Raw genomic sequence first — 16,532 nt, 5'->3', positions numbered from 1 at the left:
CTGGACATGTTGAGTGTCGCATTGTCCTGCTGTAATTGCCCAAGTCCACAACGGAGAAGTCCAGAATGCACAATGGACATGAATGGATGCAGGTCATCAGGCAGGATGCTTACATACGTGTTACCTGTCAGAATTGTATCTAGACATGTCAGGGGTCCCACATCACTCCAACTGCACACGCCCCACACCATTACAGCTTGAACAGTCCCTTGCTGACGTACACGGTCCATGTCCATCTGCTCGATGCAATTTGAAACGAGCCTCGTCCGACCACGCAACGTGTTTCCAGTCATCAACAGTCCTACGTTGGTGTTGACGGGTCCAGGCGAGGCGTAAAGCTTTGCATCATGCAGTTATCGAAGGTACATGAGTGGGTCTTTCACTACAAAGACCCTTATCGATGATGTTTCGTTGAACGGTTCACGTGCTGACACTTGTTGGTGACCCAGCAATTTGCAGAAGGGCTGCACTTCTGTCACATTGAGCAATTCTCTTCAGTCGTCGTCGGTCCCATTCTTGTAGGATTTTTTTTTTTTCAGGCCACAGCAATGTCGGGGATTTGATGTCTGACCGGATTCCTGAGATTCACAGTACACTTGTGAAATTGTTGTATGGGAAAATCCCCACTTCATCGCTACCTTGGAGATACTGTATCCCATTGCTCTTGTGCTGGCTATAACACCATATTCAAGCTCACTTAAAACTTGATAACCTGCCATAGCAGCAGTAGTAACCGATCTAACAACTGCATCAGACAGTTGTCGTCTTACATAGGCATTGCCGACTACAGCGCTGTACTCTGCCTGTTTACACATCTCTGTATTTGAATACATATGCCTATATCAATTTCTTTGGTGCTTCAATGTATGTGAGTACATAGAGTACAAACTGCCAGCAGTTGTCACAATTTTCTCCTTCTTGTCATCCATACTTTCTAACATATAAACTACTTTTGAAGTACCAAAATGTACTAGAACAAATAAAAATGTCTATAAAACGCCACACTGTACAACGTACTTGCAGCGGGATAGTCGCAATTCCTGAAATCCATCACCCAGAGCCTCTGGCTTGCTGAGGAGCACTGCAGTCCTGGGTCCACGGATAAACCACAAAAATCCACTGCATTACACCAAACACAAACAGTCACGGCCTGTGAGCAGATCGGTGAGACTAGATCCGACGGGTAGCACCTGTACATTAGCAGACCCAAACCGTTACAGATACCGCAAAAATGGCCTGCCATTTTGGTCCGTCGCTGAAATCCATTTGTGTGGCCAACTACTCACGAGCCACAGACAGCATGTTGATGGAATGAGACCCTGGTGATCAATCCATGTAACAGATAACTTGTTCAATTATCCTGAGAATCGACAATAATGCGGATGGTAGCAACTCACCACAGAAGATGATCGCTGAGCCACAGACAGGCACATAGAAAAGACAGTCACACTCTCTGAACTAAATTTTGGGCCATAGCCTTTGTGAGAAAATGAGAGCACGCACTCATTCACACAATCACTCAAGACATGACTCGTGCACACGACTGCTGTCTCCTGCCGCTGCAGCTACAGTCTCTGAGAATCAGATACAAACAAACCACTCCCCACGCCTCCCTCCTTCTCGTCGGCAGCTGCTAGGCTAGTGGCAAGAAGTGGTAGCAGCACTGACTGCAAGCTAAGGGGTGTGGTAGGAAGGGGAGAAGCAGTAGTAATGAGGGAGTAGGGAAGTGGCGCACGTTCTCAGCTGCACCCAACCAGCGACAATGTATGACATCTCAGTAAACAAACCATTTAATGTACTGAGAGAAAATGAGATTTTTCCAGGTTTTTTTTCCAAATTTCCCCGATATCTCCCTGACATGTTTGAAATTCCGTGATTTTCAGAACCTGTGGCAATCCTGGGTCTGAGATTTTGCTACATGTCAACAATATTAGTAAACTGTGGCAATCGGTTCACGTGAACTTGAAAGCCGGTCTTGACACTTTACATTCATTTCGTGACTGGATTCAAGAATTCTGTAGCAGAGGATTTGAAACAAGTGTTGCAGCGGCTTGATTGTTTGTAAAAAGAAGGAATTGCAAAAACTGAGCCCGAGTATAAAAAAAAAAAAAAAAAAATAAATAAATAAAATAAAAAAAAGAATAGCGCAGAAAAAAATGAATGTTCAGTTATATACAAATTGATGAACCATACAATCTGCTGAAATGCAGTACAGTTAGCTTTTTTAACACAATGATTGATGCTATAATACCAGACACTGAATGTCAATTCAAAGCGCTCAACGAATGTTTTGAATGATTTGGTTTTATTTACGATAAGAATTATTTGAAATCGTTATCCAAAGACGACCTTTGCAGACATTGTAATGATTTAGGTACAATACTTTGAGAAGATGCAAAACAACTTATTCAGTACATATTAGAAAATAATTTGGAAGAAGTATATATAAATCTTTACACAACAACCAGAATAATGCCCACAGTTCCGGTCAGTACTGCTTCTGCTGAGAGAAGTTTCTCAAAGTCAGAATTGATTAAGACATACTTAAACAGCATGTAATGGATCTGGGAAATGTTATTTTTTTTACCATATTTTTCGATACCGAAGTGTAAATGTTTTCTTATATTTTTGTCAGAATTTATTATAATTTGTCTTATTATATGTTAATTTACCTCTGTTTTTGAGAGTGAAAGCATATTGTTTACTATTAGGAAATGTATCGAAGAACAGCAAAGAGACTGATTACAAATGGAAACTTGTGGATTGTGTAAAGTATCTTTGACGCTAGAGTCGTCTTTGACTATAGTCAGTCGGCAGCTAACTGTTGGTGTGTGTTGATGGAAGAACATTGTGAAGGTCGAAGTCCTAAATAATTTTGAATTATGTTACTATTATTTTTGTATTGACTAAAAAGAAGGAACTACATTTGAAGAAACTGTATTTGAAACACCAAAATGAGAGAAACACTTTGAACCACGTCATTTCTGCAGCCGACAACGATGCATTGTGGAATCATACTTAGACAACTGAAGCCAAGACTTATATCGCCTTGCAAACGTCTAATGGAAAAGGTACTGTCACGAAATATGGCAAATTTAAGTTAATAAAAAATAGTGACCATATTTTCAACTTGTGTCTTAACCGGGAAGCCGTATTTCAACTGGGGGCTCGTCCGGGATTGCCGTATTTCAACTGGGAGCTCAGTGCCGGGATATTGTGTTCACGAGATCTTCAACAGTGCTACGAGGAAGAAAATTTTTGTGTGTTAATACCAGTTTCTTCAGAATGTGTGTTACAGTGTTTGTGTTCATCGGGAAGTAAAAGTTTTGGAGAAGAAGTGTTTCGGCAAAAAATATAATTTTCGACAGAAGAAAATACTTCAAGAATTTGGTCAACAATCACATGGATGGAAAACGTGGTTTTGCAACAGTAGAAGAATGTTCCAGATAAGTGACGAAACCCTTGTATTTTGTTAAAACAATATTTTTATCTAGTTTTGTATTGTTGTGTATAAATTTTTGTTCTTCACAATGACTTACGAGATTTTCAAGAGTATTGTGCCTAAAGTAGAGAGTAGTAATTTAATAGACTTCGAACATCAGGACAGGTCAAATGAAACAGAAAAAACTGATCAATTTGATTTGAAAAGTTTTCTTGTAAATTTCACGAAAGAAATTAGACAATCAGTTGATGACAATAAGACGTACTGGGATGAAATTAGACAATCATTTGATTGATAAGACGTACTGGGATGAAAAAATTGATAACATTTTGTTGCAAGTCCAAGCAGTCAATACCCAAGTGGGTGAGCTTTCGAACAGAGTTGGCAGTGTTGAGGAAAAAATTGAATCTGTGGAAGCAAAAGTAAATGAAATTGATGTTAAATTGAGCGGTGACATTAATACTGTAAAAAATGAGTTACTGGCAGATAGGGAAAGAAATTTAATTGAATTTAATGAGATAAAAGGGGAAATTAAAAATTTGGATGAGAATACAAAAGTTTTAGTAAAAAATGTAGAACAAAAAACTGACAATCGTTTGGTTACTCTAGAAGAAAAAGTAGAATGCAATGATTTAGAAAACAAAAAAAATCTGTCAAAGTACTTAGCGAAAAAATTGAAAATTTTGACATTGAATTTCAAAGCAAAAATTACAATGTCAACACATGTAATCTTGTATCTAATATTCCAGTGAAGCACTTTTCGGTAGATGGACCCTTACATCCCGTTGATTTTATACAGTATTGTAAGGATTGTTTTTTTACCTCACTCACCAGATGAAATAAAAATTAAATTTGTGAAAAAATTCTTGGAAGGGGAAGCTTTGACTTGGGCAAATCAGATTGTAACTTTGGGGATGACCTTTTCAGAATTTGAATCAAAATTTCTGGAAAAATTTTGGGATGATCTTAAACAAACTAGAATCAAAAGTGAATTTTTGAATGGGCGAAACTATAGAGAATCAGATGGGAACATGAAACAATTTTGCAAAAGTGAACTTCAAAAACTTATTCATTTAACAAAACCTTTGGATGACTTGATCAAAATTGATACCTTAAAGAGAAGATTGCCATCAACAATGCAGTTGAGTTTAGTTCATTGTCCTGATAGTAATGTAGAGCAGTTTCTCAATTATATTGAAAAGTTGGATAGGGTAACAACAAGAACACACAGTGGGTTTACTCAGAAAGGTAATGGTCAAAATTGGGGAAATGACAACTTTCAAAAAAGGGAACAAAAGAATTATCATGGTGTCAGTCAAAATTCAGGGAGATATAGCAATTTTGAAAAGAAGGACCATAATTTTTATCCAAAACAAGAACAACATTTTCGCGTTAATAATCAACAAAATAGAGAACACTTTAGTGATCAAAATCACAGAAATTTTGATAGAGGTCAGTACAATAGAAATTACCAACAATCAGGTAATGTTTGGCATAGGAATGGGATCAGAAATGTTGATCAGAGACATTGGCAGAACCATAATCAGCAATTCAAACAGGAACCGGAAATAAAAAACGAGTAGACGCCCCCTTGAAGGTCCGCAAGGTTGAGGCAGAAGGTGGGCATGATGAAAGGACCAATGGATGTGACTATCATAAACTCAAACATGACAGTTCCAAACCTAAGCTATCACATGAGGTCATTAGTTGTTACTTATTGAAGAAATTTCAAGAGGAAAATAATGATGATAAAGATAACATTTTCAATACACAAGAACATACAGTAGATAAAAGTAATTATGATTCATTTAATTTAACAGAGTTTTACACTTGGGTAGAAAAGAACAACACTTTGTCAGATGGTGTAATTTGTAGTAGTTCAGAGATGTATGTGAATGAAAGAGAGAATGCATGATGTGAGAATGAAAATGTTGGTGAAAGGGATCTGGTAACTTTAGAAAGGGGAAATAATATTTTGGGGGATAATTTGAATGTGTATGACCTGAATATGTGTAATGATAATGATGTTGTTGATAAAGTTGATAATGATGGTAATGGTATTGATGATGATGTTGAGGAAAGGTATTTCATTAGTTTAAATAGGGAGTTGAGTATACACATGGTTGAAAATGGATTAAATAGTGAGAATATTATAGAAATTCCCAGGGATGTTACCAGGATGAATAAGGCTCACAAGCTGGATGTATGTGAAAGTGTGAATTTTGATGTTGTTGGTAAAGAATCTGACTACACAAATGATGATGACACATGTATAACTTCTAGCCTAAGTGAAACTTTTACAGATACTAATGACACACACATATTTCTTATGAATATATGGCTCAACAGTGAAACTATTTCTTTTGACAAGAACTTTAGAAAGATGCTTATTAATGTATGTGAAACTGTATGTCCTGAGTGGTGCAAAAAGATGAGATATTTTATTTTTGAAAAGCTGAAGGAAAAGTACTTCAATAGTATACAATGTGATTTGGATGAAAATTCTTGGCTATTTGAGATAATAGAGAGTACTAATGACAATTTTGTATCTTGTGCAAATTTTATAACTGTGACAAATAATACATGTAATGGTATACCATATGATTCTGATAAGTATAGGTTTGGGGAAATTGAAAGTGATTTATTACATGAGGATACAGGTTCTGAGAAAAGTGATCAATTTTGCAGTCCTTATATAAAAGTTCAAATTGGGTCATGGATTGGTAAATGTTTAATCGATACAGGAAGTGAGATCTCGGGAATATCTGAAAGGTTAAGCAAGAAATTGAAAGTGGGGAAAGATTATGTTGAAATGCCAGTTGTTGGGGTAAAGATAAAAGGTGCTACTGGGAAGAGCAGTAAATTGGTAAAAAGCCAGGCTTTAGTGACATTTTTAATTGAAGGCAAGTTGTTCACACATGGATGTTTTGTAATTCAGGAATTTAATGAGGATTTTCTTTTGGGTATGAATTGGATAGTAAAAGTAAATACAGCATTTGATTGGGTTGGAAGAAAACTTTTGATAGAAACTAGTGAAAGGGAATACATTCAGACAAATTTTGTGAACACACTTGGTGATCAGAGTAATGGAAATTTTGACAGTATCAATTTACTAAAAGAAAATAGATTGGAGAATATTGAAACTCATAGATTTGATACTGATGAAGTTGAATTTGGGAATTTAGTAAGTTTGAAAATTTCAGAAACGCAAAATTTATCTGGGGAGCAAAAACAACAGTTAGAAAATCTGCTGTGGGAATACAGTGAGGTTTTCAGTGACATACCTGGTAGGGTAAAGGGTTATCAATGTGAGCTTCAGGTAAAACCTCATGAACCATTTTTCATAAAACCATACAGTATTGCAATATCAAAAAGACCTGCTGTTGAGAAAGAGCTGAAAAAAATGGAAGGCTGTAATATAATAGAAAGGAGTATCAGTGCATATAATAATCCTCTAATAGTAGTTTCGAAAAAAGATGGTGGAGTAAGATTGGTTTTGGACTCTAGACACTTAAACAAAATTTTGTTCAGGCAGACAGACCATCCTGAAAATATTGATGAGTTACTCTATAAATTTACAGATATAAAATATATGTCAAGTTTGGATCTAACTTCGGGTTTTCATCAGGTACCACTTTCGGTTAATTCTAGAAAATATACTGCTTTCTTGTACAATGGTAAGAGTTACCAATATTGTGTTGTGCCATTTGGGTTAAATTCTTCTGTTTCCGAATTTATAAGAGCTTTGGATCATGTACTGGGGCAAGAACTTGCGTCTAAACTGATAATCTATGTAGATGACATTTTGGTTACAGGGCAAAATTGGGAAGAACATTTTTTGATTTTGAAGTCAGTTTGTGAAAAACTTAGAAAAGGGGGGATGACATTGAAATTAGAGAAATGTAAATTTGCAGTTTCTGAATTAAAATTTTTGGGTCATGTTGTCACAGACAAGGGAATTTTGGCAGATCCAGAAAAAATTAAAGCAATTTCAGAAATTCCTATTCCTAAGACTAAAAAACAATTAAAGTCGTTCTTTGGGTTATGCGGTTATTACCGAAAACATATAAGTGATCAGAGTCTGAATGCACCATGTTTAAGTCAGTTACTTAAGAAAAACACTATTTGGGTTTGGGATGAAAGCTGTCAGGAAGAGTTTGATAAAATTAAGCAAGAGTTGAGAAAGCAACACTTATTACACAGACCTGATTTTAATTTACCATTTTGTTTGAACACTGATAGCAGTAATTATGGGCTTGGAGCAGAGTTATTTCAAGAAAGAGTAGAGAATGGAGTTAAGATACATTGTACCATAGCATTTGCAAGCAGAATGTTGTTCAAGCATGAGAAAAATTATACAGTCACAGAGAAGGAACTTTTGGCAATTCATTGGGCTTTTACAAAATTTAGAATTTACCTTATTGGACATAAAACCATAGTATTTTCGGATCATAAAGCTTTGAGTTACTTACAAGAGTGCAAATTATACCACAGTAGATTGACCAGATGGGCAATATTTCTGCAACAGTTTGACTTCGAGATCAAACACATTAAAGGTTCTGAGAATGTAGTAGCTGATTCACTTTCAAGGTTACCAATTGGGGGAGAAAAGGAGATTTTTGAACAAGAGGAGGAAAAGCAATTTAAAATTAGATACTTGAAAGGGGTGGAAAATGAGAAAACAATTAGAGCTATGTGTAACAAAATTAGAAAAAATCAAAATTTGGATCCGAGTTGGAAATTAATCAAAGAATGTTTAGGCAAGAAGGGGTATGAGAAACTTGATAAATTTTACAAATTACATAAGGGGATTTTATTTCGGAGAACAGATGTAGATTCTGATAATTGGAAACTGTGTTGGCCAGAGGCAGATGCTGATAAGCTGATCATTTACATACATGAAAGTTTTGGTCATTGTGGGATACAGAAGTGCATTCAAAAGATACAAGAAAATGTTTATTTTTACAATACTGGAAAGAAGATAAGAAAAGAATTGGCAATCTGTGACAAATGTCAGAGAGTTAAAGTGAGCAATCAAAGATGTGGTGGAGAGATGCAAAACATTATTCCGGAAAAACCTTTAGATCTTATCGCAGTGGACTTATATGGAATGTTACCAAAGAGTAAAGGTGGTCACTGTTACATATTTGTAATGGTAGATGTATTTTCAAAATTAATTAAACTATATCCAGTGAAAAAAGCTACTAGCCATGAAATTATAATAAAAATTGAAAGAGATTATTTCGCACAGGTGGGTAAACCAAAAGCTATATTATCGGATAATGGTTCACAGTTCACCTCTAAAGTTTGGAAAAAGTTTATTGAAAGGTCAAAATTGAAGCATATACTTATATCTGTTTATTCTCCGTCCACCAATCCTGCAGAAAGATATATGAGGGAAATTGGGAGACTTTGTAGAACCTACTGTAGCCATAAACATCCAACTTGGTTTGAGCACATTCGAAATTTTGAAGATATTATGAATAGCCTACAACATAGTTCCACAGGATTTTCACCGTATGAGATTATGTTTAATATTAGACCTCCAAATCTTATATCAGAACTTATTGAATTTCCTAAATGTACACCTTTAACTATGCAAGAGAGAGAAGATATTGTCAGGGAAACTATGAGGAAACAAGGGGAAAAGAGGAATAAAAGACATAACAATAGGGTAAGATTAACCACTTTTAAAATTGGGGATCTTGTTCTGGTCAAATCTTATGAAAAATCAAAAATGTTAACTTCAGAAATTAAAAAATTCTTTGATATCTATATTGGGCCTTTTGAAGTCATAGAAAATCCACACCCTAATGCTTATCGTTTGGTGTATCCTAAGTCAAAGAAATTATTTGGTCTCAGGAATGCTGTCTCTTTGAAACTGTATAAACAGAAATCATAATTTCAAAAAATTTAAATAATCTATTATCATCAAAAACAAAAGTCCTCCACTGGAATATGCTTGTTAGGACAAAACTACCTGTACAACCAAGTATGTATATTTGCATGTATAATTTAATAATTTGAAGTCACATGTTAATTGAAACTGATGAAAAAACACTGTTGTAACAAAGAATGAGAGAAAGATTTATTTTTACTTTTTTACAAAAAAAAAAAAAAAAAGTCTCCCTAGTGAGCATTTCTGAATTTTTTTCTGATTTTTGGAAGCTAAGTCTTCCCTGTGGGTGAAGGCATGCATGTGAGGACATGCATGCAATGTTTAAAAAACCAATTTCAGATAAAGCCTCATGATATATGAGCAGTTTATTGTTGTTTATATTGATGTTGTGGGGAGCAAAAGTACTCTTCACAAGAATGTGACTTGTAGTAGAGAGGAAAGTGTACATAAACAATTGCAAAAAAATTTAGATAATACTGATGTATCTTTAGCTGTACTAAAAGAAGAAAATCATAAAAAAATACAAACAAAAAAAAACATGAGTAAAAAAAGAAAATCATAAGAAAAAATATATAAACAAAAACAAAAAAACCATGACTAATAAAAAAAAATAAAAAATCAGAAGTTAAAAAAAATATATGTATATTAAAAAAAAATTAAATCTTATTCTAGCAAAGGAGTTTTACCTTTCTATTATTTTTAATCTGTATGCTGTATGTTAGAATATTTTTCATGTATGTTTTATGCCATGTATATTTGTCATGTCAAATAATTTCTTTACTTGAATTTTTTTTGTGTATGAGATTGATGGGGAAGTATCATTGAGACAACAGCCAGTAACAAGTCCACAGATTCAAAGAGTCCAAATTTGGAAGAGGTTATCAGACTGCATCATTAGTGTACTAATTGCGTAATACAGATCCATTACTGAGAGTGGTCGGGATTTTGTTGTACATGTCCATAACAACAAAAGCCCTGGGGAGCAGTTGTAATGGATCTGGGAAATGTTATTTTTTTTACCATATTTTTCGATACCGAAGTGTAAATGTTTTCTTATATTTTTGTCAGAATTTATTATAATTTGTCTTATTATATGTTAATTTACCTCTGTTTTTGAGAGTGAAAGCATATTGTTTACTATTAGGAAATGTATCGAAGAACAGCAAAGAGACTGATTACAAATGGAAACTTGTGGATTGTGTAAAGTATCTTTGACGCTAGAGTCGTCTTTGACTATAGTCAGTCGGCAGCTAACTGTTGGTGTGTGTTGATGGAAGAACATTGTGAAGGTCGAAGTCCTAAATAATTTTGAATTATGTTACTATTATTTTTGTATTGACTAAAAAGAAGGAACTACATTTGAAGAAACTGTTTTTGAAACACCAAAATGAGAGAAACACTTTGAACCACGTCATTTCTGCAGCCGACAACGATGCATTGTGGAATCATACTTAGACAACTGAAGCCAAGACTTATATCGCCTTGCAAACGTCTAATGGAAAAGGTACTGTCACGAAATATGGCAAATTTAAGTTAATAAAAAATAGTGACCATATTTTCAACTTGTGTCTTAACCGGGAAGCCGTATTTCAAGCACAATGTGCCAAGAAAGACTACCTGCATTGTCAGTAGTATCAATTGAAGCGGAAATAGCAGCTGGTATTAGCTATGATGGAATCTTAAAAAAAATTCTGTGAGGCAAAAAGCCAAAGTTTCGTTTATTTTAACATGAGTTTGTTTAATGTAATTTTTGTCATTGCACTAATCCTTGTACATTATAATAATAAAATTTGGTATAATTATTATTAGTGTATAATTCACCTCATTTAATTTAACATTTTCTTTCTGATTGGAAAGTGAAAGGGGCCACCCAAAGCTGATTTGCCGCCGACATTCAGGTTTCGCCTAGAGATGCTACAGGAAAAAGAAGGTGAAAGGTAAGGCAGTGGAAAAGAAGTTAGGGGAGGAGCTTTACGCCAGAGGACTGTGAGAGAGCAGGATATGCTGGAGAGACAGACTGATTTCTCTGAAACACACAGATGGGAATTATCTCTCCACCATTTCCCATGGTTTTGCAGTCCCCTTGATCTAAACCTCTGCTAACTTTTTCCCAATGCCTCACCTCACCTTCTCCTTCTCCTTCCTCTCCCGTCCACACCACTCCTTACCCATCCAAATCATGTACTGCCTTCTTCCACCACTCTTCCTCTCCTTCCAGACATGCCTGCATTCACCCCCTTCCCACTTTTTTCCTACCCCCCCCCCTCTCACTCCACTTTCATCACCACATTCCTCTCCTTTTCACCCCGCCAGCTCCCTATATCTTATATGTTCTATCCACAGAACCCCTTTCGGCTTGTTATGCAGTTGCAGGGTCATCTGGTGAAAGACCTGCTTCGCACTAATCCACTACATCCCTTCTTGTCTGAGGATCCTTTCCTACGCTCTCCCCACCTCCATCTACGAAAGCAACTGCTTTCAATATTCAGTAATCAACGTCGCAGCTGCCGCAAGGGTGTGTGTGTGTGTGTGTGTGTGTGTGTGTGTGTGTGTGTGTGTGTGTGTGTGTGTGCGCGCACTAGAAAAAGCTTGAAAGTTAGTGTTAACTGTTTTCCATTGTGTGTTCCTGTGTGCCATGCACCAGTCCACTATAGGTAAGTGGATGTCTTTCCATTATTTTAGATATTCCTATTTACTGATTTGAAATAAATGACAAGAATACATACCTGTCACAATGCTTAAACCTTTCTTCATCTGATAGTATGGGCTGATCACCTAAATCATCATGTGTATTTGATTCGGTTTCTTGCCTTTGGATATGTTTATAATTACTAGGATCAAGACCTGCAAGGCAATTGGTTATTCAGTAATGAAAATCTATTTATACAAAATAAGGAAATAAACCAGCACTTCTTTCTTCATCAGCAAGTGTATATATATATATATATATATACAAAGATGATGTGACTTACCGAACGAAAGTGCTGGCAGGTCGACAGACACACAAACAAATACAAACATACACACGAAATTCAAGCTTTCGCAACAAACTGTTGCTTCATCGGGAAAGAGGAAAGGAGAGGGAAAGATGAAAGGATGTGGGTTTTAAGGGAGAGGGTAAGGAGCCTTTCCAATCCCGGGAGCGGAAAGACTTACCTTGGGGGAAAAAAGGACAGGTAGACACTCGCACACACACACATATCCATCTGCACATACACAGACACAAGCAGACATTTGTAAAGGCAAAGAGTTTGGGCAGAGATGTCAGTCAAGGCGGAAGTAGAGGCAAAGATGTTGTTGAAAGACAGGTGAGGTATGAGCGGCGGCAACTTGAAATTAGCGGAGATTGAGGCCTGGCAGTTAACGAGAAGAGAGGATAAACTGAAGGGCAAGTTCCCATCTCCGGAGTTCTGACAGGTTGGTGTTAGTGGGAAGTATCCAGATAACCCGGACGGTGTAACACTGTGACAAGATGTGTTGGCAGTGCACCAAAGCATGTTTAGCCACAGGGTGATCCTCATTACCAACAAACACTGTCTGCCTGTCTCCATTCATGCGAATGGACAGTTTGTTGCTGGTCATTCCCACATAGAAAGCTTCACAGTGTAGGCAGGTCAGCTGGTAAATCACGTGGGTGCTTTCACATGTGGCCCTGCCTTTGATCGTGTACACCTTCCGGGTTACAGCACTGGAGTAGGTGGTGGTAGGAGGGTGCATGGGACAGGTTTTACACCGGGGGCGGTTACAAGGGTAGGAGCCAGAGGGTAGGGAAGGTGGTTTGGGGATTTCATAGGGATGAACTAACAGGTTACGAAGGTTAGGTGGACGGCGGAAAGACACTCTTGGTGGAGTGGGGAGGATTTCATGAAGGATGGATCTCATTTCAGGGCAGGATTTGAGGAAGTCGTATCCCTGCTGGAGAGCCACATTCAGCGTCTGATCCAGTCCCGGAAAGTATCCTTTCACAAGTGGGGCACTTTTGTGGTTCTTCTGTGGGAGGTTCTGGGTTTGAGGAGATGAGGAAGTGGCTCTGGTTATTTGCTTCTGTACCAGGTCGGGAGGGTAGTTGCAGGATGCGAAAGCTGTTTTCAGTTTGTTGGTGTAATGGTTCAGGGATTCCGGACTGGAGCAGATTCGTTTGCCACGAAGACCTAGGCTGTAGGGAAGGGACCGTTTGATGTGGAATGGGTGGCAGCTGTCATAATGGAGATACTGCTGCTTGTTGGTGGGTTTGATGTGGACGGACGTGTGAAGTTGGCCATTGGACAGGTGGAGGTCAACGTCAAGGAAAGTGGCATGGGATTTGGAGTAGGACCAGGTGAATCTGATGTAACCAAAGGAGTTGAGGTTGGGGAGGAAATTCTGGAGTTCTTCTTCACTGTGAGTCCAGATCATGAAGATGTCATCACTAAATCTGTACCAAACCTGGCAGGCCTGGGTAACCCAAGAAGGCTTCCTCTAAGCGACCCATGAATAGGTTGGCGGACGAGGGGGCCATCCTGGTACCCATGGCTGTTCCCTTTAATTGTTGGTATGTCTGGCCTTCGAAAGTGAAGAAGTTGTGGGTCAGGATGAAGCGGGCTAAGGTAATGAGGAAAGAGGTTTTAGGTAGGGTGGCAGGTGATCGGCGTGAAAGGAAGTGCTCCATCGCAGCGAGGCCCTGGACGTGCGGAATATTTGTGTATAAGGAAGTGGCATCAATGGTTACAAGGATGGTTTCCGGGGGTAACAGACTGGGTAGGCATTCCAGGCGTTCGAGAAAGTGGTTGGTGTCTTTGATGAAGGATGGGAGACTGCATGTAATGGGTTGAAGGTGTTCATCTACATAGGCAGAGATACCTTCTGTGGGGGCTTGGTAACCAGCTACAATGGGACGGCCGGGATGATTGGGTTTGTGAATTTTGGGAAGAAGGTAGAAGGTAGGGGTGCGGGGTGTTGGTGGGGTCAGGAGGTTGATGGAGTCAGGTGAAAGGTTTGTAGGGGGCCTAAGGTTCTGAGGATTCCTTGAAGTTCCGCCAGGACATCAGGAATGGGATTACCTTGGCAAGCTTTTGTGTAGTGTTGTCTGAAAGCTGACGCAGTCCCTCAGCCACATACTCCCGACGATCAAGTACCACGGTCGTGGAACCCTTGTCCGCTGGAAGAATGATGATGGATCGGTCAGCCTTCAGATCACGGATAGCCTGGGCTTCAGCAGTGGTGATGTTGGGAGTAGGATTGAGGTTTTTTAAGAAGGATTGAGAGGCAAGGCTGGAAGTCAGAAATTCCTGGAAGGTTCCCATCTCCGGAGTTCTGACAGGTTGGTGTTGGTGGGAAGTATCCAGATAACCTGGACGTTGTAACACTATGCCAAGATGTGCTGGCCGTGCACCAAGGCATGTTTAGCAACAGGGTCATCCTCATTACCAACAAACACTGTCTGCCTGTTTCCATTCAGGCGAATGGACAGTTTGTTGCTGGTCATTCCCACATAGAAAGCTTCACAGTGTAGGCAGGTCAGCTGGTAAATCACGTGGGTGCTTTCACACGTGGCTCTGCCTTTGATCGTGTACTCCTTCCAGGTTACAGGACTGGAGTAGGTGATGGTGTGAGGGTGCATGGGACAGGTTTTACACCAGGGGCGGTTACAGGGGTAGGTGCCAGAGGGTAGGGAAGGTGGTTTGGGGATTTCATAGGGATGAACTAAGAGGTTCCGAAGGTTAGGTGGACGGCGGAAAGACACTCTTGGTGGAGTGGGAAGGATTTCATGAAGGATGCATCTCATTTCAGGGCAGGATTTGAGGAAGTCGTATCCCTGCTGGAGAGCCACATTCAGCATCTGATCCAGTCCCGGAATGTATCCTGTCACAAGTGGGGCAGTTTTGGGGTTCTTCTGTGGGAGGTTCTGGGTTTGAGGAGATGAGGAAGTGGCTCTGGTTATTTGCTTGTGTACCAGGTCGGGAGGGTAGTTGCAGGATGCGAAACTTGTGTCTTGTGTCTGTATATGTGCGGATGGATATGTGTGTGTGTGCGAATGTATACCTGTCCTTTTTTCCCCCTAAGGTAAGTCTTTCCGCTCCCGGGATTGGAATGACTCCTTACCCTCTCCCTTAAAACCCACATCCTTTCATCTTTCCCTCTTCTTTCCTCTTTCCTGACGAAGCAACCGTTGGTTGCGAAAGCTTGGATTTTGTGTGTGTGTTTGTGTGTCTATCAACATGCCAACGCTTTCGTTTGGTTAGCTACATTATATATATATATATATATATATATATATATATATATATATATATATATATATACTTATAATTTTACTTACAACAAATATGGCACACAAAGATTGGCATGTATGTTACATTAATATATATATATATATATATATATATATAACAGAGGGAAACATTCCACGTGGAAAAAATATATCTAAAAAGAAAGATGATGAGACTTACCAAACAAAAGCGCTGGCAGGTCGATAGACACACAAACAAACACAAATATACACACAAAATTCAAGCTTTCGCAACAAACTGTTGCCTCATCAGGAAAGAGGGAAGGAGAGGGAAAGACGAAAGGATGTGGGTTTTAAGGGAGAGGGTAAGGAGTCATTCCAATCCCGGGAGCGGAAAGACTTACCTTAGGGGGAAAAAAGGACAGGTATACACTCGCACACACACACATATCCATCCACACATACAGACACAAGCCAATTGGCTTGTGTCTGTATGTGTGGATGGATATGTGTGTGTGTGCGAGTGTATACCGGGGAAAAAAGGACACGTATACACTCGCACACACACACATATCCATCCACACATACAGACACAAGCCAATTGGCTTGTGTCTGTATGTGTGGATGGATATGTGTGTGTGTGCGAGTGTATACCTGTCCTTTTTTCCCCCTAAGGTAAGTCTTTCCGCTCCCTGGATTGGAATGACTCCTTACCCTCTCCCTTAAAACCCACATCCTTTCGTCTTTCCCTCTCCTTCCCTCTTTCCTGATGAGGCAACAGTTTGTTGCGAAAGCTTGAATTTTGTGTGTATATTTGTGTTTGTTTGTGTGTCTATCGACCTGCCAGCGCTTTTGTTTGGTAAGTCTCATCATCTTTCTTTTTATATATATATTATGTAACATACATGCCAATCTTTGTGTGCCAGATTTGTTGTAAGTAAAATTTTGTTCTGTATGTAGAAAGTAAGCCTGTAAATTAGAAC

At 38.5% G+C, this 16,532-nt stretch overlaps 1 protein-coding gene across 2 annotated transcripts in view; it reads right to left on the bottom strand.

Annotated features, from left to right (window-relative positions):
• Positions 1-16,532, bottom strand: part of LOC126235841 (DNA polymerase alpha catalytic subunit) — a 330,143-nt gene that overhangs the window by 65,786 nt on the left and 247,825 nt on the right. For both annotated transcript variants that reach the window (XM_049944704.1, XM_049944705.1), the window contains one exon: positions 12,068-12,185. In XM_049944704.1, coding sequence (XP_049800661.1) covers positions 12,068-12,185 — 118 coding nt within the window. The remainder of the gene's footprint in view (positions 1-12,067; positions 12,186-16,532) is intronic.

Source organism: Schistocerca nitens, chromosome 2 (assembly GCF_023898315.1).
Source record: "Schistocerca nitens isolate TAMUIC-IGC-003100 chromosome 2, iqSchNite1.1, whole genome shotgun sequence".
In the NCBI taxonomy this organism is placed as follows: Eukaryota; Metazoa; Arthropoda; class Insecta; order Orthoptera; family Acrididae; genus Schistocerca; species Schistocerca nitens.
This window is presented reverse-complemented; position numbering and strand designations above follow the sequence as displayed.